At 42.4% G+C, this 25510-nt stretch overlaps 1 protein-coding gene across 3 annotated transcripts in view; it reads right to left on the bottom strand.

The window, feature by feature from the left end:
* The window catches only part of LOC129860834 (protein kinase C and casein kinase substrate in neurons protein 1-like), a 57673-nt gene that overhangs the window by 15894 nt on the left and 16269 nt on the right, over nt 1-25510 (bottom strand). For all 3 annotated transcript variants that reach the window (XM_055931659.1, XM_055931658.1, XM_055931660.1), the window contains 2 exons: nt 5249-5378; nt 1198-1354 (listed from right to left, as the gene is read on the bottom strand). In XM_055931659.1, the coding sequence (XP_055787634.1) occupies nt 1198-1354; nt 5249-5311 (220 nt within the window). In that variant the 5' untranslated portion in view covers nt 5312-5378. The remainder of the gene's footprint in view (nt 1-1197; nt 1355-5248; nt 5379-25510) is intronic.

Raw genomic sequence — 25510 nt, 5'->3', positions numbered from 1 at the left:
AAACTCCACTCGCCGTGTTTGGAGGAAGAAGAAGGATGAGTACAACCCCAAGAACACCATCCCAACCGTGAAGCATGGAGGTGGAAACATCATTCTTTGGGGATGCTTTTCTGCAAAGGGGACAGGACGACTGCACCGTATTGAGGGGAGGATGGATGAGGCCATGTATCGCGAGATCTTGGCCAACAACCTCCTTCCCTCAGTAAGAGCATCGAAGATTGGTTGTGGCTGGGTCTTCCAGCCTGACAACGACCCAAAACACACAGCCAGGGCAACTAAGGAGTGGCTCCGTAAGAAGCATCTCAAGGTCCTGGAGTGGCCTAGCCAGTCTCCAGACCTGAACCCAATAGAACATTTTTGGAGGGAGCTAAAGTCCGTATTGCCCAGCGACAGCCCCGAAACCTGAAGGATCTGGAGAAGGTCTGTATGGAGGAGTGGGCCAAAATCCCTGCTGCAGTGTGTGCAAACCTTGTCAAGAACTACAGGGAACGTATGATCTCTGTAATTGCAAACAACGGTTTCTGTACCAAATATTAGGTTCTGCTTTTCTGATGTATCAAATACTTATGTCATGCAATAAAATGCAAATTAATTACTTAAAAATCATACAATGTGATTTTCAGGATTTTTGTTTTAGATTACGTCTCTCACAGTTGAAGTGTACCTATGATAGAAATTACAGACCTCTACATGCTTTGTAAGTAGGAAAACCTACAAAACGGCAGTGTATCAAATACTTGTTCTCCCCACCGTAGGTTGCAGAAAAAAAGATTGAAAATGTGAACGTGACAAACTCAGCGGCCTTGTGGTCAGAGTGTCCGACCTGAGGTTGAAAGGTTGGAAGTTTGATCCCCAACCGAGTCATACCAAAGACTGAAGAAATGGGATCCAATGTGTCTCTGTTTGGCCTTTAGTATTAAGGAGATGATTGGGGGTAAGGCCCTGCGATAGACTAGCGTCCTTTCCAGGGGGTGTACTTGTACATAAAGCAGTCTCACGCTACTTGTACATCAAGCTGTCTCACGCTCCTGCTCTTATGAGCCATTCCAGTTTGCATAAGTTAAGCCTCCTCATCTTACAGAAAACACTCACAATAGAATCGGGACAAATGGAGCTGAGCAGTGAGTTAAATCAAAGGAATTTAACATGGGATGAAGACCTCAAAACAGACGCCAAACAGACAATCCCAATACTGGCCTTTCTCGATCAGCTGTCTCCATCTCTTGGACCAGGCGGTCAGCTGGTCACCATAGGCCTTCTCAATCTTGGCACGTTCCTGAAGGCAGCCCATGAGGTCATTGCAGAGCCGGTGGCCGTCGTCAATCCGCTTTACGGCGCGCTTGTAGTTCCCCACCTGAGAATGGTCAGAGGAGGGTAGACTGATGAGGTACAAGAGCAAAACACAAGGCTTCCCTACACATCAATGATTGAGGATGAGGATGCAGTCAAGTGCAATACTCAATATGCCAAATCTCTAAGAGCACTAAGATATCTTTAGGTGGAAATAACTAAAAAACATAAACTGTAAAATAATTCTCTCGAGAGAGTCAAATAAGAAATGGAGATAAAATTGATCAAATAAATCGTTTAACTCTGGTGTAGTGACAGAAATGATAAATGATCTACTAATACCCTGGAGTAACAATAAAGAATCACCTGTACTCACTTTCATCATTCTCATAAGAGATGCCACCTTAACATAGGCATTGCAGTGCCTGCAGGGGGCATAAGCTCCTGGTGCATGACAGAGGGAGGTGGGGGGTGGCTCATGCCTGTGCATGTGTAGTTATGCAATAGCAGCGGCTTTGTGTGTGTGGCCATTGCTGTGACTTTTTCCACATTTTGTTAAGTTACAGGCTTATTCTAAAATGAATAAAATACACTGCTCAAAAAAATAAAGGGAACACTTAAACAACACAATGTAACTCCAAGTCAATCACACTTCTGTGAAATCAAACTGTCCACTTAGGAAGCAACACTGATTGACAATACATTTCACATGCTGTTGTGCAAATGGAATAGACAAAAGGTGGAAATTAAAGGCAATTAGCAAGACACCCTCAATAAAGGAGTGATTCTGCAGGTGGTGACCACAGACCACTTCTCAGTTCCTATGCTTCCTGGCTGATGTTTTGGTCACTTTTGAATGCTGGCGGTGCTCTCACTCTAGTGGTAGCATGAGACGGAGTCTACAACCCACACAAGTGGCTCAGGTAGTGCAGTTCATCCAGGATGGCACATCAATGCGGGCGGCAGCGTAGCCTAGTGGTTAGAGCGTTGGACTAGTAACCGGAAGGTTGCAAGTTCAAATCCCCGAGCTGACAAGGTACAAATCTGTCGTTCTGCCCCTGAACAGGCAGTTAACCCACTGTTCCTAGGCCGTCATTGAAAATAAGAATTTGTTCTTAACTGACTTGCCTAGTTAAATAAAGGTAAAAAAAAATAAAATGCGAGCTGTAGCAAGAAGGTTTGCTGTGTCTGTCAGCGTAGTGTCCAGAGCATGGAGGCGCTACCAGGAGACAGGCCAGTACATCAGGAGACGTGGAGGAGGCCGTAGGAGGGCAACAACCCAGCAGCAGGACCGTTACCTCCGCCTTTGAGCAGGAGGAGCACTGCCAGAGCCCTGCAAAATGACCTCCAGCAGGCCACAAATGTGCATTATAGAGACAAACCCAAGAGACTTGCAGCTGTAATTGCTGCAAAAAGGTGTCTCTACAAAGTATTGACTTTGGGGGGGTTATGCACGCTCAAGTTTTCTGTTTTTCTGTTTTTTTCTTGTTTGTTTTACAATAATAAATATTTAGCATCTTCAAAGTGGTAGGCATGTTGTGTAAATCAAATGATACAACCCCCCCCCCCAAAAAAATCTATTTTAATTCCAGGTTGTAAGGCAACAAAATAGGAAACATGCCAAGGGGGTAAATACTTTCGCAAGCTACTGTAAATGTCCTCAATACACACAATACCCCATAATGACAAAGCAAAAACAGTTTTTTTAGAAATGTTTGCAAATTGAATAAAAATAAAAAACAGAAGTACCTTATTTACATAAGTATTCAGACCCAATATTTAGCTCAGGTGCATCCTGTTTCCATTGATCATCCTTGAGATGTTTCTACAAATTGATTGGAGTCCACCTGTGGTAAATTCAATTGATTGGACGTGATTAAGGAAAAGCACACACCTGTCTATATAAATAGGTCCCACAGTTGACAGTGCATGTCAAAGCAAAACCAAGCCATGAGGTCGAAGGAATTGTCCGTAGAGCTCCGAGACAGGATTGTGTCGAGGCACAGATCTGGGGAAGTGTACCAAAACATTTCTGCAGGGTTGAAGGTCCCCAAGAACACAGTGGCCTCCATCATTCTTAAATGGAAGAAGTTTGGAACCACCAAGACTCTTCCTAGAGCTGGCTGCCTGGCCAAACTGAGCAATCAGGGGAGAAGGGCCTTGGTCAGGGAGGTGACCAAGAACCCAATGGTCACTTTGACAGAGCTCTAGAGTTCCTCTGTGGAGATGGGAGAATCTTCCAGAAAGACAACCATCTCTGCAGCACCACCAATCAGGCCTTTATGGTAGACTGGCCAGACGGAAGACACTCCTCAGTAAAAGGCACATGACTGCTCACTTGGAGTTTGCCAAAAGTCACCTAAAGGACTCACAGTCCATGAGAAACAAGATTCTCTGGTCTGATGAAACCAAGAATGAACTCTTTGGCCTGAATGCCAAAGGTCACATCTGGAGGAAACCTGGCACCATCCCTACAGTGAAGCATGGTGGTGTCAGCATCATGCTGTGGGGATGTTACTCAGCGACAGGGACTGGGAGACTAGTCAGGATCGAGGCAAAGATGAATGGAGCAAAGTACAGAGAGATCCTTGAAAACCTGCTACAGAGCACTTAGGATCTCAGACTGGGGCAAAGGTTCACTTTCAACAGGACAACAACCATAAGCACACAGCCAAGACAATGCAGGAGTGGCTTCGAGATAAGACTCCTTGTGTGGCCCAGCCAGAGCCCGGACTTGAACTCAATTGAACATCTCTGAAGAGACCTGAAAGTAACTGTACAGAAACTCTCCCCATCCAACCTGACAGAGCTTGAGAGGATCTGCAGAGAAGAATGGAAGAAACTCCCCAAATACAGGTGTGCCAAGTTTGTAGCGTCATACCTAAGAAGACTCGAGGCTGTAATCGCTGCTAAAGATGCTTCAACAAAGTACTGAGTAAATGGTCTGAATACTTATGTAAATGTGATATTTCATTTTTTTTGTGCAGAAATGTATAAAAACAGTTTTTGCTTTGTCATTATTGGGTATTGTATGTAGCTGTTAATAAAGGACAAAAAAAACAATTAATCAATTTTAGAATAAGGCTGGAACCTAACAAAATGTGGAAAAAGTCAAAAGTCTTTCCCGAAGGCACTGTAATGACCCACGCATGTATGTGTGTGTGCCCCTCTGTGTGCGCGCACACGTCTGTGTGTGTGTGTGTGCTCGTGTACTGACTGCTATAATCCTTTACTGTGCTCTAATGCAGGCAGACAGATTATCAGAGATAGGACACTGACAGGACGAGGCAGAGACAGGAATGCAGCCCACAGACAAAGACCACTCAGTCCACTCAGAGAGGATGGGCCCTAGGCTGGGTGGGACTGGTGTGGGGTACAGTGTCTGTGTCAAAAACAAAGTCCCTTTAAGAAGACTTTACAGTATTTAGATAATATACAGTTTTGTATTTTTGCTGTCAGACGTGTTTTTCAATTTAAACCAAACATCTAGCCCTACAAGAGTCCTTATGCTATTCAGTATGCTGTATGCTGTGGCCAGATCTTTCTTGGCCGTATATAGATTTTAGGGCAGGTGCATGTGGGCTGAATGGCTGCCTCAGTGCTGCTTCTAACTGAGAGGCTCTGTCGGTCAGTCTCTGTGACCCTCCTCCTACGATGACACAAAAGGGACTCTATAGTGCTCTATAGTGAATTCCATAGCACAAATTGGATATTTTCTGTGCAACAACATCAACGTATTGGATTAACCAACCATATTCCTATTGATCCTCATGGAAATGAAATTACATGACCTATATTATCATGTTGTCAATAGCTTTTTCACCAGAGAGGATGATGGTGGCCAGTGATCCTATGACTCATGTCTCCTAAAGAGGGAGAGTTGTGTGTAACTTGGCTGATAAAGGTCTATAGGTTTTCCTTCATAGCCCAGATGACCTGTATGGTGTTTCTGAAGTACCTCCCAAAAGCTGTCCATAGCGTCGTCAGCAGTAGCAGCAGATTCATCGTAGGACCCCGACATTTTCCTGGTTGTGGCAAAGCAGGCTAAACTCTAAATGTGTCAGCAGCAGAGCTGGGTCCCTCACACACTGGAAGAGAAAGAGAGAAAGAGGAGAGAGTGAGATTGCAATACATATACATGTAGAAAATACAATACAGTAGAACATCCTACAACATTCATAATTTATGACGTGCTATGAAATACAATACTTGGGCTCTCTATGGTATTCAGAAACCATATGTTTTCCATAGCCAATCAGTGAGCAGCACTGATGAAAGGCGTCCTTTGGAGGCTCTGAGACAGTTCTAATAATGAAGTTAAAATAGGTCTTCTATCCCCATGCACACTGCTCTGTGGCCCCGAGGAACAGAAAGGCCATCTTCCACACGCGTGTCCCAGAAACCACAGCACACCACAGGGAGCACAGCATCACTGTAATCATGGAGTTCTGACCCTGTATCGTACCGTACAGTAGCTCAGCATAAACTGTCCCTGTCCCATGACATGTTCCTTCTGGAAGAGTGCTACATTACACACATACTCACTGCACACAGACACACCTGCATACTGTACTAACACACATGCACATGGACGCAGGCACACACATGGACACACACATAGACCCACACAGACAGACTGGCAGGAACGCACACCACTCACACCCACACACTATATCTTTCTCTAAAAAGTCTACATGAAGTTACACAGCCCAGAGATCAGAAAAGAGAACAAAATAAACATATTGCAGTCCTGGTTTAATTTATTTCACATAAACATCTAAGGTTATATAACTGTAGGTGCCTTCTAACAATGTGATTAAACTGCCAATTAATTTGTAAACCCTTCCTCTCTAAAACATATAGTGCTTCCTGGCTTTCCTCCTAGATTTGAGACGATTTGTATCTATTCCTTTGACGGCTGGTCGATTCTTCCCAACGAAGAATAAAATAGCACAGACTGGTTAGCGTTTATTCTTGTATTGAGCTCTAATTGAAACCTAATTCAGTTTGCTCTCCTTTACTGTCTTAATGAACTGTTCATTAGTGGCATCTCCTTCAGGCCTGGAAGTCTCCACAACAACGACCCAGCTCAAAACAGCAAGCACATGGAGGGATACATTACATTAAACATTGTTAAATGGTTCCCAAACAAGGTAGGAAAGGAATTAAAGCCAGAATCGAGAGTAAGTGTACCAGCCCAACAACAGACCCTACACTTGATTAAGAACAGAACATGTTTCCTCAAACATTAAAAAATGTTCCTCAGGTTTGGAGTTGTCATAGAGTAAGACACTTACTAGGTCATTCCACAAATGTGTCCCTTTTGGGTAGTGTAACTTGGTTGATTTTTAAAAATGTATTTCACCTAGTTTAACATTCTGTTATGACGAGCACGTTTTCCCATTCTGACTGTTAAATTAAAAAATGACTATAGCAAGTGCCTATTTAGTGCCGAACAGGGTTGACCACAACAGGGTTGGTGATTTAATCTTAAATCAGCCATAAATCCCCTTGTGACAGGGGGAATGGCATCTTGTTGTGTGCAAAAGTGAGGGGCAATTGAATGCAAGCTTCACAAAAGAACAGTTTATTGTTAAAACATTTCTCGTCTGTCTATCCGTGGATAACAGGGTTGACGTGATATGCTCGACACACTTCAGTTTTCCACCACAAAACACCAGACAATGGCTATAAGGATTAGAACCAGCTCACCTGATTTTACACTATGATTTAACTATTAGATATTTACAAAGCAATAGTTTCACCATATTAAAATGAGAGTTCACGTAACAGGGTTGACCTTAAAATGAGGGACAGGTGTTTTTCTTTTCTTAAAATGAATCACTAATCACATTAATTAAACACAAAACTAGGACTTTGCAATGATGGTGGAAATGTGGATAGAGTAGAGGTCGACCGATTATGATTTTTCAACGCCGATACCGATTATTGGAGGACAAAAAAAGCCGATACCGATTAAATCGTCCGATATATATATATCATACACACACACACACACATTTTTGTAATAATGACAATTGCAACAATACTGAATGAACAATGAACACTTTAATTTTAACTTAATATAATACATAAATACACACACACAACTCTGAAGTGACAATGATACTGAAGAGTCTGCTTAGGAGACAAATACTCTCAACTGTTTGAATAAAAATAGAGTTTAAGTTACCTGTGATGAATGTTGAAAACAAAAACTGTCATTTCTATATGCAGGAAATCCTATTTTAATAATTGTCATGGTACGAATTGACGACCAAAGTGCGAGTCATAATTCCCATGACACCTTCTAGCAAAATCTGAAAAGCGGTTCCTTCATTTATTCCATAGGATATTTTTAGATTCACTTAAAATAAGGTCTGTGTTTCGTGTAGGCTTACACCACCTTGCCAATTTTATAACTGTGTAGATATCCATAGAACAAGGTAACTCTGATCAATATTGGCTAAATATAAGCGAAGATAATTTTTTTGTAGAATGGATTTATGAAAATATGTTGACAAACTTTACCATATCCTAGTGAGATTTACCCGGGTATCAAAACGTCGAGGCGGTTTAAGCCTGCACGAAACACAGACTTTATTTGAAGTAGACCAAGACATTCTCTATGGAAGACATGAACGGTAAAATAACGAAGGAACGCCTTTCAAGTTCAGCCGCAAGTTATTACAGGAATTATAACACGTCGACTATTTCTCTCTAAACCATATACCTTTGACTAATCCGGAAACTATCACCTCGAAAACAAAATGTTTATTCCGTTCCGTATTTTATCTAACGGGTGGCATCCATGAGTCTAAATATTCCTGTTACATTGCACAACCTTCAATGTTATGTCATAATTACGTAAAATTCTGGCAAATTAGTTCGCAAAGAGCCAGGCGGCCCAAACTGTTGCATATACCCTGACTCTGCGTGCAATGAACGCAAGAGAAATTACACAATTTCACCTGGTTAATATTGCCTGCTAACCTGGATTTCTTTTAGCTAAATATGCAGGTTTAAAAAGATATACTTGTGTATTGATTTTAAGAAAGGCATTGATGTTTATGGTTAAGTACACATTGGAGCAATGACAGTCATTGATTGATTGTTTTTTATGAGATAAGTTTAATGCTAGCTAGCAACTTACCTTAGCTTACTGCATTCGCGGCACAGGCAGGCTCCTCGTGGAGTGCAATGTAATCAGTGTTAGAGCATTGGACTAGTTAACTGTAAGGTTGCAAGATTGGATCCCTCGAGCTGACAAGGTTAAAAATCTGCCTTTCTGCCCCTGAACGAGGCCGTCATTGAAAATAAAAATGTTCTTAACTGACTTGCCTAGTTAAATAAAGATGAAATAAAAGGTGAAAAAAAAATGAGAAAAAAAACAATTCGCCATAACGGTGCCCGAAAATACAGATTTCCGATTGTTATGAAAACTTGAAATCGACCCCGATTAAATCGGCCATTCCGATTAATCGGTCGACCTCTAATACAGAGTGCACAGAGGGACATGTCAAAATGCTGGATTTGGGCACTTTATTGAATTTTGTATGTGGTCTATATTAAATGGCACTTCATTCAATAAAACATGCTTTTAAAGACCGATATTGGTGCCACATCTCTACTTAAAACATCAAAGGGAGGCAAAAGTGACTCCTTTCGTGTAACGATCCTACGAAGTTAGTAAGGCATTTATAGGAGTAAAGGTGATAACCTATGTCTGTTTGGCCTTATGCTGACTTCTCCATCTAGCATACAGTACCAGTCAAAAGTTTGGACACACTTACTCATTCAAGAGTTTTTCTTTATTTTTACTACTTTCTACATTGTAGAATAACAGTGAAGACATCAAAACTATGAAATAACACATATGGAGTCATGTAGTAACCAAAAAAAATGAGGTAGTCACCTGGAATGCATTTCAATTAACAGGTGTGCCTTGTTAAACGTTAATTTGTGGAATTTCTTTCCTTCTTAATGTGTTTGAGCCAATCAGTTGTGTTGTGACAAGGTAGGGTTGGTATACAGAAGATAGACATATTTAGTAAAAGACCAAGTCCATATTATGACAAGAACAGCTCAAATAAGCAAAGAGAAACAACAGTCAATCATTACTTTAAGACATGAAGGTCAGTCAATATGGAACATTTGAAGAAAGTTTCTTCAAGCGCAGTTTCAAAAACAATCAAGCACTATGATGAAACTGGCTCTCATGAGGACAGCCACAGGAAAGGAAGACCCAGAGTTACCCCTGCTGCAGAGGATAAGTTCATTAGAGTAACCAGCCTCAGAAATTGCAGCCCAAATAAATGCTTCACAGAGTTCAAGAAACAGACACGTCTCAACATCAACTGTTCAGAGGAGACTGTGTGAATCAGGCCTTCATGGTCAAATTGCTGCAAAGAAACCACTACTAAAGGACACCAATAAGAAGAAAAGACTTGCTTGGACCAAGAAACACGAGCAATGGACATTAGACCGGTGGAAATCTGTCCTTTGGTCTGATGAGTCCAACTGTGAGATTTTTGGATCCAACCGCCAGGTCTTTGTGAGATGCAGAGTAGGTGAACGGATGATCTCCGCATGTGTGGTTCCCACAGTGAAGCACGGAGGGGATGGTGTGATGGTGCTTTGCTGGTGACACTGTCAGTGATTTATTTATTTATTTAATTCAAGGCCCACTTAACTAGCATGACTACCACAGCATTCGATACGCCATCCCATCTTGTTTGCGCTTAGTGGGACCATCATTTGTTTTTCCAAAGGACAATGACCCAACACACCTCGAGGCTGTGTAAAGGCTATTTGACCTAGAAGGAGAGTGATGGAGTGCTGCATCAGATGACCTGGCCTCCACAATCACCTGACCTCAACCCAATTGAGATGGTTTGGGATGAGTTGGTACGCAGAGTGAAGGAAAAGCAGCCAACAAGTGCTCAGCATATGTGGGAACTCCTTCAAGACTGTTGGAAAAGCATTCCAGGTGAAGCTGGTTGAGAGAATGCCAAGAGTGTGCAAAGCTGTCAAAGGCAATCATCAAGGCAAAGCGTGGCTACTTTGAAGAATCTAAAATGTAAAATATATTTTGATTTGTTTTATCCTTTTTTGGTTACTACATGATTCCATATGTGTTATTTCATAGTTTTTATGTGTTCACTATTTTTCTACAATGTAGAAAATAGTAAAAATAAAGAAACTCTTGAATGAGTAGGTGTGTCCAAACATTTGACTGGTACTGGAATCACCTGGTGAACTAAGTAACACTCTGACCATTAGGGGTGCAAAGGGTCGAAAATCGAAAATTTTCCATGGGAAATTAAGGCCAGGAATTTGGGGAATTTTGCTTAAATTCATCAAAAAAGTTAGCTTATAAAAGTTAACCTTTTTTTGTGGGATACACATAAGGCAATTCTAGGTATTGTGGTTAAACTATCCCCAAATCAATGGAATTGCAACCCTTCGCATACACAGTGCATTCTTCCATCACATGTACAGCTGATTCTCAAGATCTTGCACACTAATGAGATGCTATTTAGCCCACACTACTACATTGTCTGAGCCAAGGACTACATGCTTTCTGGTAACTTTTGATTACAATACTGGGTGGGGTGAATATATTTTATACGACATACATGATGTTTTGTTAACAAGTAAATAGTAGCCTACCTCAAAAGTGTCTTCAAATCATTTCTATCTTGTTAACAATTTCTGCTAGTTCGTTTTTGCTACCATGTGGATTTTAGCTTGCTTGAGCCTGCTAACTGAGGATTGTTAATTCACCTGTTTCCATACATGTTTCATTTTAAAACATGTATCTTACAAAGGAGTTGTTTAATCTAACTGCTTAACTATTTACCTGTACATGGCATTGTATTTGTTTTTTTTTTACTCATCTTTACAGGAAAATGTCACGTGCACTCTCTGATGTGTGGAGACATTTCAGTGCAGCTAATGTAGAAGGAAAAGCTGTGTACATTTGCAAATACTGTGCCAAATCATATTGTGAAGAATGTAACAAAAATGCGGAATCATCTGGCCAAGTGCATAAAGTTCCCTCAGCGCTGACAACAAGCAACCCCGACAAAAGTCCCTCTACTTCTATTCGAGGTGAAAATGATGAATCAGACACCTTATCGATAGCAACAGCTCATGGTCCTCCCGGAATCAGAAGTTTTTTTGACTCGATGGAGGAACTTAGTCAGAGAAACGCTGATGAATGTCTTACTCAAGCTGTGTACGCAACTGGTTCACCTCTGATGCTCACAAGTAATGTGTAATGAAAGAGATTTCTGAATGTTCTTCATTCAGCATAACCCCCCCCCCCCCCAACCAGCCATGCTTTATCTACTAATTTGCTGGATGCAGAGTTCAACAGATTTCAAGTGAAGGTCAAGCAAATCATAGAGACAGCAAACTGCATTGCAATCATCTGATGGGTGGTCGAATGTTCGTGGGCAAGGAATAATTAACTACATCATCTCCACCGCTCAACCAGTATTCTACAAGAGCACAGAGACAAGGGACAACAGACACACCGGTTTCTACATTGCAGATGAGCCGAAGGCAGTCATCAATGGCCTTGGACCACAGAAGGTATTTGCACTGGTTACAGACAATGCTGCGAACATGAAGGCTGCTTGGTCTAAAGTGGAGGAGTCCTACCCTCACATCACACCCATTGGCTGTGCTGCTCATGCATTGAATCTGTTCCTCATGAACATCATGGCACTGAAAACAATGGATACACTCTACAAGAGAGCCAATGAAATGGTTAGGTATTTGAAGGGTCATCAAGTTATAGCAGCAATCTACCTCACCAAGCAAAGTAAGAAGAATAAGAGCACCACATTGAAGCTGCCCAGCAACACCCGTGTGGGTGGTGTTGTCACCATGTTTGACAGTCTCCTGGAAGGGAAGGCGTCTCTCCAAGAAATGGCTATCACAGTCTGCCGATATGGACAGCCCCATCAAGAGGATCCTCCTGGATGATGTATTTTGTGAGAGAGTGGTAAGCAGCCTGAAACTCCTGAAACCTATAGCAGTAGCCATTGCACGGATTGAGGGAGACAATGCCATCCTGACTGATGTTCAGACTCTGCTTGCAGATGTAAGAGAAGAAATCCGTACTGCCCTGCCCACTTCACTGTTGCTCCAATCAGAGGAAACTGCAGTTCTGAAATACATCAAAAAGCGTGAAGACTTCTGCCTGAAGCCCATACATGCTGCAGCGTACATTTTGGACCCGAAGTATGCTGGCAAGAGCATCCTGTCTGGTGCAGAGATCAACAAGGCCTATGGTGTCATCACTACCATGTCTTGCTACCTTGGCCTGGATGAGGGCAAGGTTATTGGCAGTCTGGCGATGTACACTTCCAAGCAAGGGCTTTGGGATGGAGATGCAATATGGCAGTCGTGCCAATATGCTGTATCTCATCAGCCACCTGGTGGAAGGGACTTTGTGGATCTGAGGCTCTTTCCCCTGTTGCCTCCATCATCCTCCAAATCCCACCAACATCAGCCGCCTCAGAGCGCAACTGGTCCTTGTTTGGGAACCCACACACCAAAGCACGCAACAGGCTGACCTATACAAGTGTTGAAAAATTGGTGGTCAACCGGGCAAATTTGAGGCTTTTTTAACCTGACAACGAGCCATCCTCAACAAGGTTGGAAAGTGACAGTGAAGATGAGGCCTCAGAGTCTGATATTCAAGAGGTGGACATTGAGGAGGTCCAGGGAGAAGACATGGAAGTTGGAGAGGAAGAGAACCAAAGCTTTAGTTTCTAGACTATCACATTTTACAGATGTATGTTGAAAACATTTTTGGGAGATGCAATGGGGATCATTCAATATTCCCTTTTGTTGTTCAGTGAAATCATCCCATGTGAAGAGTCAACTCAATTAATTAAAGTTCAATTCGTAACTAAATTGTTTTTTTAATTTCTATTGGAAGGATTTAATCATTTGCAATGATGTCTACTTATGATAAGGTATGATAAGGTTTATGTTTCTGTCTGCATATGATATGGTAAATATATCCAATGCAAAAAACATCTACATTTAAATGGTATTAATATTAATGTGCATATATTTCCGTTAATTCTCATATATTCCAGTTAACTCCCACGGAAAGTTTCCCCATCTGAATATTCCACAAAATGTGCAACCCATGTTGCATACCCATACTCGACCATGTTGAGTAAATCTTCAGAGGGAGCAGCATTTTGTTACCTTTATTTAACTAAGCAAGTCAGTTAAGAACAAATTCTTATTTTCAATGATGGCCTATGAACAGTGGGTTGACTGCCTTGTTCAGGGGCAGAACAACAGATCTTTACCTTGTCAGCTCAGGGATTCAATCTTGCAACCACCAGGGCAATGACTCTGACAGTACACAGAGAGACCCTGAGCTCTTTCTTCAACCACGGGTCTCAGGGAACATTTTGTAACCTTTGGGTTACAAGACCAACGCTCTAACCACTAAACTACCTGCCGCCCCAGCATAAGGTGAGTGTTGGGTTACAAGACCAACGCTCAAACCACTAAACTACCTGCCGCCCCAGCATAAGGTGAGTGTTGGGTTACAAGACCAACGCTCTAACCACTAAACTACCTGCCGCCCCAGCATAAGGTGAGTGTTGGGTTACAAGACCAACGCTCTAACCACTAAACTACCTGCCGCCCCAGCATAAGGTGAGTGTTGGGTTACAAGACCAACGCTCTAACCACTAAACTACCTGCCGCCCCAGCATAAGGTGAGTGTTGGGTTACAAGACCAACGCTCTAACCACTAGACTACCTGCCGCCCCAGCATAAGGTGAGTGTTGGGTTACAAGACCAACGCTCTAACCACTAGACTACCTGCCGCCCCAGCATAAGGTGAGTGTTGGGTTACAAGACCAACGCTCTAACCACTAGGCTACCTGCCGCCCCAGCATTAGGTGAGTGCTGTGATCAGTTTGAGCCAACCTGACAAATTAGTGACCTTTACACCTGAAAGATGGGACTGGTGGAACTCAGAGGCAAATTTATATGCACATGATAGATAACAGCTAAAACGTTTCAGTCTTAATCTGTCACAACGCCACAATAATCATGAGCGGTCGGCATTAAGACTGAATTTGTGTGGCTGTGCTTGCTACTTGAAAAAGTATGCAATAGAGAGGTACAGTGTGTTTACTTTGAACACATTTCTGCAGTACATAACCTCGAAGCCTCGATGATGGGCTACTCATCTCAATCTGAACCAGGGAACATTTTGTACCCTGTGTGATGAATCGTGACATTAGTAGGAGCACCGAGGAGCACAGGCAGGGCAGCTATACTGCAGTTACAGTACAGCAATGGCTGAAATCAGCCGCACAGTAATGCAGTGCAGTTTGTCAAACACAATATTTACAGTCACTGCGGATCACACTGACAGATTTACTATGAGAGAGACCTTAAAATACTGTTGTTCGACGATGAAATAATATTGCCAGCTCTTTTCATATTCTCTGTGAAAAGAGAACTCCTCATGCAGAGAGAAAGAGGACACACGGTTTGCCCTCTGCCTCCAGAAATGACCGTTTCCTTGCCAGAGTAAAGGTTACAGCTGTGCTGAAGAGCAGGTGTATACACAGAGACCTGTGGGTGAAGACAGTGCTCAGGGTCTCTCTGTGTACTGTCAGAGTCATTGCCCTGTAATTCTTTTGGGCAATAAGATCTATCAGGCATAATATTCAGATGTCATGACTCAGCAAAGGCATTACATCTGTTTGATATGCTACAGACAATATTTCAGCCAGCGGAGCCAAGACGAGAGTGAGAATCTACTTCACTGTTTGTACTATAACACTCACAGTACTTATTTTTCAAGATGTCAATAGGCCGATGAGAAAGTAAGAGATGAAATTCCACACTTCAACCTGCTGGTCCAGTTCTCTAGATAACATCACTCACAAGCTATGACCCACCCATTATTATTGGTGTGATTCTCATTTCAGTGAGATCATAGGTCCGTCTACCGGTCTGTCAGTCTGGCCCTCCAATTAGCTTATGGATCCCTGGATCCTCCAGAGCCGGCTAAGCCCCCCTCTCCTTCTCCGTGGCCGACGTGAGAAAAACATTTAAACGTGTTAAACCTCACAAGGCTGCTGACCCAGACGGCATCCCTAGCCGCGTCCTCAGAGCATGCGCAGACCAGCTGGTTGGTGTGTTTACAGACATGTTCAATTGCTCCCTATCCCAGTTTGCTGTCCCCACATGCTTCAAGATGGCCACCATTGTTCCTGTACCCAAGAAGGCAAAGATAACCAAACTAAATGACTGCCGCCCCGTAGCACTCACTTATGTCATCATGAAGTGCTTTGAGAGACTAGTCAAGGATCATATCACCACCTTTACTGCCACCCTAGACCCACTTCAGTTTGCATACCGCCCCAACAGGTCCACATACTATGCAATCGCCACCACACTGCACACTGCCTTATCCCATCTGGACAAGAGGGATACCTATGTAAGAATGCTGTTCATTGACTACAGCTCAGCATTCAACACCATAGTACCAAGCTCATCATCAAACTGGAGGCCCTGGGTCTCAACCCCGCCCTGTGCAATTGGGTCCTGGCGGGCCACCCACATGTGGTGAAGGTAGGAAACATCACATCCACATAAAATGTGATTAGATTTGAAAAGCTGAGCTCATGAAGAAACCCATATGGCTCTACACTACACACCACTATAATATGGTTATTATACTATAGTGAAGCAGTTTCTAAATGTGAATGAAGATAGATTTAAGCAATAAGGCCTGAGGAGGTGTGATATATGGCCAATATACCACGGCTAAGGGCTGTCTTTTTACGCACGACGCAACGCATCAGCCCTTAGCTGTGGTATATTGGCCATATATCACAAACACCCGAGGTGCCTTATTGCTATTATAAACTGGTTACCAATGAAATTATAGCAGTAAAAATAAATGTTTTGTAATACCCGTGGTCAGCCAAACCGCATTCAGGGCTCGAACCACCCAGTTTCTAATATGTTTTAAACATTCATTAATTTGGGTGAATGTGAAATGTTGTGTAAAACATGCTCCATTTTACAGGCATCCATACAAGAAATTATATTCGACGAACACAAACCACAACTAAACATACAGTTGAAGTCGGAAGTTTACATATACTTAGGTTGTAATCATTAAAAAACTTGTTTTTCAACCACTCCACAAATTTCTTGTTAACAAACTATAGTTTTGGCAAGTCGGTTAGGACATCTGCTTTGTGCATAAACACAAGTAATTTTTCCAACAATTGTTTACAGACATATTATTTCACTTATAATTTACTGTATCACAATTCCAGAGGGTCAGAAGTTTACATACACTAAGTTGACTGTGCCTTTAAACGGCTTGGAAAATTCCAGAAGATTATGTCATGGCTATAGAAGCTTCTGATAGCCTAATTGACATCATTTGAGTCAATTAGAGGTGTACCTGTGGATGTATTTCAAGGCCTACCTTCAAACATAGTGCCTCTTTGCTTGACATCATGGGAAAATCAAAAGAAATCTGCCAAGACCTCAGAAAAAACATTGTAGACCTCCACAAGTTTGGTTCATCCATGGGAGCAATTTCCAAATGCCTGAAGGTACCACGTTCATCTGTACAAACAATAGTACACAAGTATAAACACCATGGGACCACGCAGCCGTCATACCGCTCAGGAAGGAGACGCGTTCTGTCTCCTAGAGATGAACGTACTTTGGTGCAAAAAGTGCAAATCAATCCCAGAACAACAGCAAAGGACCTTGTGAAGATGCTGGAGGAAACGGTTAAAAAAGTATCTATATACCCACAGTAAAACGAGTCCTATATTGACATCATCTGAAAGGCCGCTCAGCAAGGAAGAAGCCACTGCTCCAAAACCGCCATTAAAAAAAGTCAGACTACGGATTGCAACTACATGGGGACAAAGATCGTACTTTTTAGAAAAATGTCCTCTGGTCTGATGAAACAAAAATTGAACTTTTTGGCCATAACAACTATCGTTATGTTTGGAGGAAAATGGGGGATGCTTGCAAGCCGAAGAACACCATCCCAACCGTGAAGCACGGGGGTGGCAGCATCATGTTGTGGGGGTGCTTTTCTGCAGGAGGGACTGGTGCACTTCACAAAATAGATGGCATGATGAGGCAGGAAAATTATGAGGATATATTGAAGCAAAATCTCAAGACATCAGCCAGGAAGTTAAAGCTTGGTTGCAAATGGGTCTTCCAAATGGACAATAACCCCAACCATACTTCCAAAATTGTGGCAAAATGGCTTAAGGACAACAAAGTCAAGGTATTGGAGTGGCCATCACAAAGCCCTGACCTCAATCCCATAGAAAATTTGTGGGCAGAACTGAAAAAGCGTGTGCGAGCAAGGAGGCCTACAAACCTGACTCAGTTACACCAGCTCTGTCAGGAGGAATGGGCCAAAATTCACCCAAGTTATTGTGGGTAGCTTGTGGAAGGCTACCCGAAACGTTTGACCCAAGATAAACAATTTAAAGGCAATGCTACCAAATATTAATTGTATGTGAACTTCTGACCCACTGGGAATGTGATGAAATAAAAGCTGAAATAAATCATTCTCTCTACTATTATTCTGACATTTCACATTCTTAAAATAAAGTGGTGATCCTAACAGGGGATTTTTACTAGGATTAAATGTCAGGAATTGTGAAAAACTGAGTTTAAATGTATTTGGCTGAGGTGTATGTAAACTTCCCACTTCAACTGTAACTGTATACTCTTTGAAAGAACTATATAAAACCTTTGCTTTAGTGTCAAGTTTTTATCTTAGATGATCAACATTACGATATTTACATGTACACACACTTGTGACATTGAAAAGCTGACCTTCCGCAGCACTACCATGGATGTGAAATAACAAGGGAAAAACAGAACTCATACTATTTCAGAATTCTCTGGTGAGACAAGCTACATGGAAGGTCACAGTCTTTTTATGCATTGTAACCACTCAAACTATTATAGTGTCAAGGGGACATTGATAGATTGGGCACAATGTTTGTTGATACTAAAGCATAATGTGGACACAAAGGTCCTCAGGTTCAGATGGTCACTAGGCTACACTACAGAATGAGAATTATTATATATATTTTTAATTTAACCTTTATTTAACTATGCAAGTTAGTTAAGAACACATTCTTATTTACAATACATCCTCCTCTGGTACTCAGGGTTGTAGAGTGCCACAAAAAAAAGTAATCACGAGGGGAAGTGTGAGGGGGTTCGGGAGACATGCTGCTCAGTTATTTGGGTAAATTCCGCCAGTAAGTTGCCTTCCTTCACAATTGATGGTGAGAAGGAGACGAGAAAAAGAGAGGAAGAGAGAATAATGAATTGATTCATTAATTGGTGTTCAGTATGACAGGTGTCATATCTAAACATAAAAATATCTATATCAAGGCTTCAATATATTGCACATAATTTTCGTGTTACGTGTGGCTTCAAGGTCGGCAATTGTGCCAATCCAAACAGATACCCATTCTACTTCTTTTTTAGAGCAAGACTCAGAAGGTTCATTTCACGTATTGTACCTGAACTGATTCCGTAAGCTGATGTCAGTAATTTACCATCAGTATCTCAGAGAAACCCTCCCAAATCTTTCAAACCATAAGTCTATATCAAACCACGTCCACTAGGTGTCCACTAGGTGTCCATTTAAAAAAAACTACCAGAACACAGTCTCCCTCAATAACTACACTTAAATGCAAGAGGACAGACCATTTAACAAACTGAAGGCAATTCAAATGACTTGAATAAGAGACATGCATATAATGCAAGTTTTGATCCAAGCCTTGGGCAATAAATTAAATCAAAGACTTCTCTTGAAGACAAAGCTTGCAGGATATTGCACTGTACAATAAACATTCTGCCATCTGTCTAACAGTACAGCAACAAGGAAATAAACTACGGCAAAAGGCAAAGCCATTATGGCTCACAAATTAGCAACAATATTCATTGTTTTCGCTTACCCTAATTGCACCCATGAAAACAGATTGAAGGACACTATCAAACAGAAAAGTATATCCACAAGCCCTTGTGGGAACCATGCGCGGGCTACTCCCTCTTCAAGTATTATTCAAGTATTATTTTGTAGTCCAGATCTGGCTTCTGTTGATGCAAACATCAACAGAGAGAACAGAGGCCTCTGTTGAATTTCTTCGTTTTGGGCCGTCTTGGCCAGACCCAGTGTGAACAAGCCAGTGTTTCTCAATGGTGGAAAGATAATCCTGCAACGTTCCAGTTGAATGGCTTAGAAGGGGAGGGTAAAGAAGAGAACAGGAGAAGATAGGAGGAGCAATACAATATACATGCATTGCAAAGATTGAAAGAGAGAAGAAGTCTGAGATTACACTACCAAGCAGGGTGTTATTATGTATTGATAGACTAGCTAGATAAACGTGCCAGGCATCATACATTTGTGTGAGAGAGGTAGGGTGTTCTGTGTGTGGGATGGTGTGTACATGCAAAAAAGCCACACACAAGTCTAGGGTTGCAACGGGAGGGTATATTACTGGAAACTTTATAAGTTTACCAGTAAACTACCAGCATTTTGGTATCTTTCAAGGATTTTATGTAAAGAAATCAAGTAGCATTTCCCTACACCCACAATAATATCTGCTAAATATGTGTCTGTGACCAATAAAATAGATTTGATTTGTTACTTCAGATTTTGACTGGTGTTTGTAATTATCTCTGGCCCTCTGTGTGGCATTATCACATGTAAAATATATGAAATAAGATGATTTTCTAATTTAAAAAATGGAATGACAAAGCTGTAAAACATTATCCTAAATATATACCATCAACTTGTTTCATTTGAGGGTTTCAGCATGAAATATCGTTTATATTTTTGGGGTAATATATTAAGGATACACCATCGTAATAGGGCTGTTTGTGGCTCTTCTAAAGCCTTGAGTGACAACCACAACACGCATGTAAACCTATTACAGTAATCAGATTTCAGAGTCAGGGTCTAACTTTATTCTCTTACACCCTACCATCCCCCTTTCTGCCACTGATTAGAAAGGAAGCTGATTACCAAACCAGGTAGGTAGCTTCTCAAATACGCCTGAGCTCATCTATAACTCACTCTTATCCAAACAATATGAATTCCATAATGGTGGTTGTCTGGCATCCAATAGCAACTATCTGCCATGTACTTTCTAGAACATGTTGGGTTCTTGATACACTCTACCTGTCATGGCGACTGAGAGGAAAAACACTCTGAGAGGACCTTATATTGAGATGCTGGGAAGGAAGACACAAGGAGAGAGAAGGAAAGATAGACAAAGGCTTCAAGGGGAGAGAGAAGAAATTAGAGAAGTAAAGACAGAAGAAATTAGAGAAATAAAGATAGAGAGATAGAGAGAGATAGAGAGAGGCTTCTGAGACAGAGGGAAAGGGAGAGAGAGAGAGAGAGAGAGTGAGGCTTCTGAGAGAGAGAAACCGAGGTCTTTTAACAGGGACAAATTTTCCTGTGTCCCTGGAGTCTTAACAAGATCATAGAGCCCAATACTGACTAGGCTCAATATGGCTAAGCCTGTCCCAAGTGACAGGGTGGGTAGAGCAGGTGCAGAGAGTGCAGGAAGCTGTTGTGAGCAAGACAGTTGGTGAGCGGAATAGAGAGCGCCAATGGGTCAGAGTGGTAGCTAAATAGATCATGAGAGAGATGTGATTCATCTCCGGAGCGGGCGATGCCGTGACAGCGGAAGGGTGGAATAAACAGGCTGTTGAATGTTGCCAGGAGAAAGACAGCGCTACAGAGCTGTGTGCACGGTGCTTGCATCATCACAGACACCATGACAGCCAAGACCATCAATAAGCCTGTCACGTGACAGAAGGTTGGAGGGGTCAGTGGAGATGAGGGTGGGAAGCTGGCCATTACACAGATTAATCAGCCGAGAACATGAGGGGTGGTTAGGTGGATGAGTGTCATCAGGCCACTCCGCAATCAACTCCTATAGGGCCTCCTCATGTCCATAACCGCAGAGCACCTGCACTCTGGTGAAAATGAACAGGCTAGCTCCGTAAACACATCAGGCTTTTAGCAGTGCAAGTGAGTGAGTGAGTGAGTGAGTGTGTGAGTGTGTGAGTGTGTGAGTGTGTGAGTGAGTGTGTGAGTGAAACAGGTGTTTGAAGAGGCAGAGTGTGAATGTGATAAAGAGAGTGAGCGAGAGAGGGGGCTTGTTATATTTATCAGCATAACGTGTCCTGCCATGGACCCTGTGCTCTGCTCTGTTCTGTTCTGTTTGCTAGGCCGTGGAATGATCAGAGCTGACGTGACCACCCAGATAGGGAGTCTGCAGCAAAGTAAAAAGGTTCCTATAACCTTTCTCCTGTACTGCTATACCCAGACAACAGATGATGTTCCTATAACCTTTCTCCCCCCAAAACCTGTACTGCTATACCCAGACAACAGATGATGTTCCTATAAACTCTCCCCAAAACCTGTACTGCTATACCCAGACAGCAGATGATGTTCCTATAACCTTTCTCTCCCCAAAACCTGTACTGCTATACCCAGACAGCAGATGATTTTCCTTATAACCTTTCTCTCCCCAAAACCTGTACTGCTATACCCAGACAACAGATGATGTTCCTATAACCTTTCTCTCCCCAAAACCTGTGCTGCTATACCCAGACAACAGATGATGTTCCTATAACCTTTCTCTCCCCAAAACCTGTGCTGCTATACCCAGACAACAGAAGATGTTCCTTGAAATGATTCTGGATGAAACCGGACAGAAATTGGGCATCTGCGTCTCAATCATGTACAGTTATAGTCATTGGCTAGTGTTTCCCTTGGAGCAATGTGAGGGGAGTCAAAGGTCACATGAGGATGACAATGCATCCTGCCCCACCCCCACTACACACCCACTGCATATTGTGATGAAAGAGACTGAAATACTGCTGCACTATATCAAATGTTCTTTCAGAGAGAGAGAGGGAATGAAGGCACCCTAGCAGTGAGAGATAAGGTCTACAGGCTGCTCTTTGGAAGCTCTTTCAAATGAGGACTGGATCATTGACTGGAAGCAAATCTACACGAAGGCAGAATCTGAGCAGAATTGAGCAGTATCTGAATACACTGCAGCATGTGTGCGTGGGAGGCATTCCTCCTCGTGTGAGCAGGAGGGAAACCAGTATGATGAACAAATGGATGTGGGAGGGACAGCGCTACACACCATCAGGATGATAATACTGAGCTCAGCCAGAGAGATTCAGTACAAATACAGTAGCACGACTGCATTCACATTCCACTGAATGTCTGCTCAGACCTGGCCTTCAGGCACACCGGTGTAATACATCCTGCTTATTCAACTGCTCTCTGTCATCACCAGAGACACATACACTCCCACAGGAAGACAAATGAATCACCATTTGTACGGATTCCATTTCAGTGACTCAGGCCTCTGATTCAGAGGTGGCCTACGGTAGTTAGCATAGCCCTAGGGCTTGCTACAGGGCCAGGGCTTCTGGGTGGAGGGACACAACATCCAGCTCCCTCCCATGCCTTCCTCCCAGTCCAGCCCAGGATTGTATTCATTAGGCACCAAACAAAAGAAAACGTAACAAAGGGTGCTAGGATTTCCCTGGAGGACTAACTGGACAATACGTACCGCTTGTTCTCATTTTAAGTTGAACAAGTGCTTTAAAGCATTTTGCTACAGTGTGTGCCATAATGAATACAACCCAACATTGCATTAGAGTCCTGCAGGAACAGCTGATGAGGTCATTGCTCTAGCAGGCCAGAGACACTGACCGGTTACATGGGACAGGCTTAGCCATGTTGAGCTAGGTCAGTACTGGCCTCTGTGATCTTGTTAAGACTCCAGGGACACAGACAGATTTGTCCCTCTACCAAAATAACTCTCTCTCTCGTGGATAAAGCATAATCAATCTATTTTCTCAGTGGGACGTGATACATTCCCCACCTTCACACCACACACTTCATTACTCCTGTCAAATCATCAACAGTCAATACACATTATCAACAAAGGGTGAACACAGCCCTGAGCATGGTACTGAGAACAAACACAGCTATAACAAGAGTACAATAGCCACAGGAAAGGTCTACATGCTACAAGTCATGCCAAGTAGACTAGCCATACAGCAAAGCCAAAACCTCGCTATAAGGTTATGTATCGAAATAAGCAGCTTTGAGACAAAGGAGATGATTGTGGACTACAGGAAAAAGAGGACCAAGCACGCCCCCATTCTTATCGACGGGGCTGCAGTAGAGCAGGTTGAAAGCTTCAAGTTCCTTGGTGTCCACATCACCAACAAAATAACTTGTGAAGAGGGCACGACAAAACCTATTCCCCCTCAGGAAACTGAAAAGATTTGGGATGGGTCCTCAGATCCTTAAAAGATTCTACAGCTCCACCATCGAGAGCATCCTGACTGGTTGCATGACTGCCTGGTATGGCAACTGCTCGGCCTCCGACCGCAAGGCACTACAGAGGGTAGTGTGTACGGCCCAACACATCACTGCGGCCAAGCTTCCTGCCATCCAGTACCTCTATACCAGGCAGTGTCAGAGGAAGGCCCTAAAAATTGTCAAAGACTCCAGCCACCCTAGTCAGACTGTTCTCTCTGCTACCGCACGGCAAGTGGTACCAGAGCGCCAAGTCTAGGTCCAAGAGGCTTCTAAACAGCTTCTACCCCCAAGCCATAAGACTCCTGAACACCTAACCAAATGGCTACCCAGACTATTTTCATTGACCCCCTTTACACTGCTGCTACTCTCTGTTGTTATCATGTATGCATAGTCACTTTAATAACTCTACCTACATGTACATATTACCTCAACTTACCGGTGCCCCCGCACATTGACTCTGTACCAGTACCCTTCTGTATATAGTCTGTATATTGTTATTTTACTGCTGCTCTTTAACTACTTGTTACTTTATTTCTTATTCTTATCCAGGGTTTTTTAAACTGCATTGTTGGTTAGGGGCTTGTAAGTAAGCATTTCACTGTTGTATTCAGCACATGTGACTAATACAATTTGATTTGATTTTGAGATGCAGATACTTTAACTTAAAATAACTCACAGTAAGTATATATTGGAGCTGTAACACAGATCAATGTCATATTTACAACATGAAGAGCTCAAAGTCAAGGTTACATTGAACATAGTTTAATTAATTGTCACATTCTGTTAAAGGTCCCCAAAGCACACACATTGCTGGGTCGCTCGTCTTTTCAGTTCGCTGCAGCTAGAGACTGGAATGAGCTGCAACAAACACTCAAACTGGACAGTTTTATCTCAATTTCTTCATTCAAAGACTCAATTATGGACACTCTTACTGACAAGTTGTGGCTGCTTTGCGTGATGTATTGTTGTCTACCTTCTTGCCCTTTGTGCTGTTTGTACCCTGTTTTGTGCTGCCACTATGTTGTGCTGCAGCCATGTTGTGCTGCTACCATGCTGTGTTGACATGGGTTGCTGCCATGCTATGTTGTTGTTTTAGGTCTGTCTTTATGTAGTGTGGTCTCTCTTGTCGTGATATGTGTTTTGTCCTATATTTTTAATCCCAGGCCCCGTCCCCGCAGGAGGCCTTTTTCCTTTTGGTAGGCCGTCATTGTAAATAAGAATGTGTTCTTAGCTGACTTGCCAAGTTAAATAAAGTTTAAATAACATAAAATAAATAGAGATATTGATAGAGCTTAATGCAAGGTTTGAATAGCAGTAGTTTTATCAAGTGCCTCAGCATTTGTATTTATGAATTGCCTGCGCACACACTGCATATTACACATTTATCTCTGTCTTGAAAATCCTCACTGCACACACTGCATTAGCAATCATTTTGATTACAGAGCTTCAAGGAAAGAAAAAACTTTGATGAAAATTTGAAGCAGAGTTAAATGGTACAGCATGGTTTTCCTCATGTTGCTGTAAACATACGTTTACATACGTTTGCCAATAAAGCCCCTTTCCCCGTTTGACTTAAATGTAAATGTTTCTCAATTCAGAGAGAGAGAGAGAGAGAGAGAGAGAGAGAGGGATATTGTGTAGATCCCCAGGCTTTACATGGCTGAAATATCACGGTAGGCAAAGATGTTTGCTTTATTCAAGAAATAAAAGGCACTAATTGCAGGGGACACACATACAGTAGCAGTACACACACACTCACGTACACACTCTCTGGCAGTA

Source organism: Salvelinus fontinalis, chromosome 8, assembly GCF_029448725.1.
Source record: "Salvelinus fontinalis isolate EN_2023a chromosome 8, ASM2944872v1, whole genome shotgun sequence".
Lineage (NCBI taxonomy): Eukaryota > Metazoa > Chordata > Actinopteri > Salmoniformes > Salmonidae > Salvelinus > Salvelinus fontinalis.
This window is presented reverse-complemented; position numbering and strand designations above follow the sequence as displayed.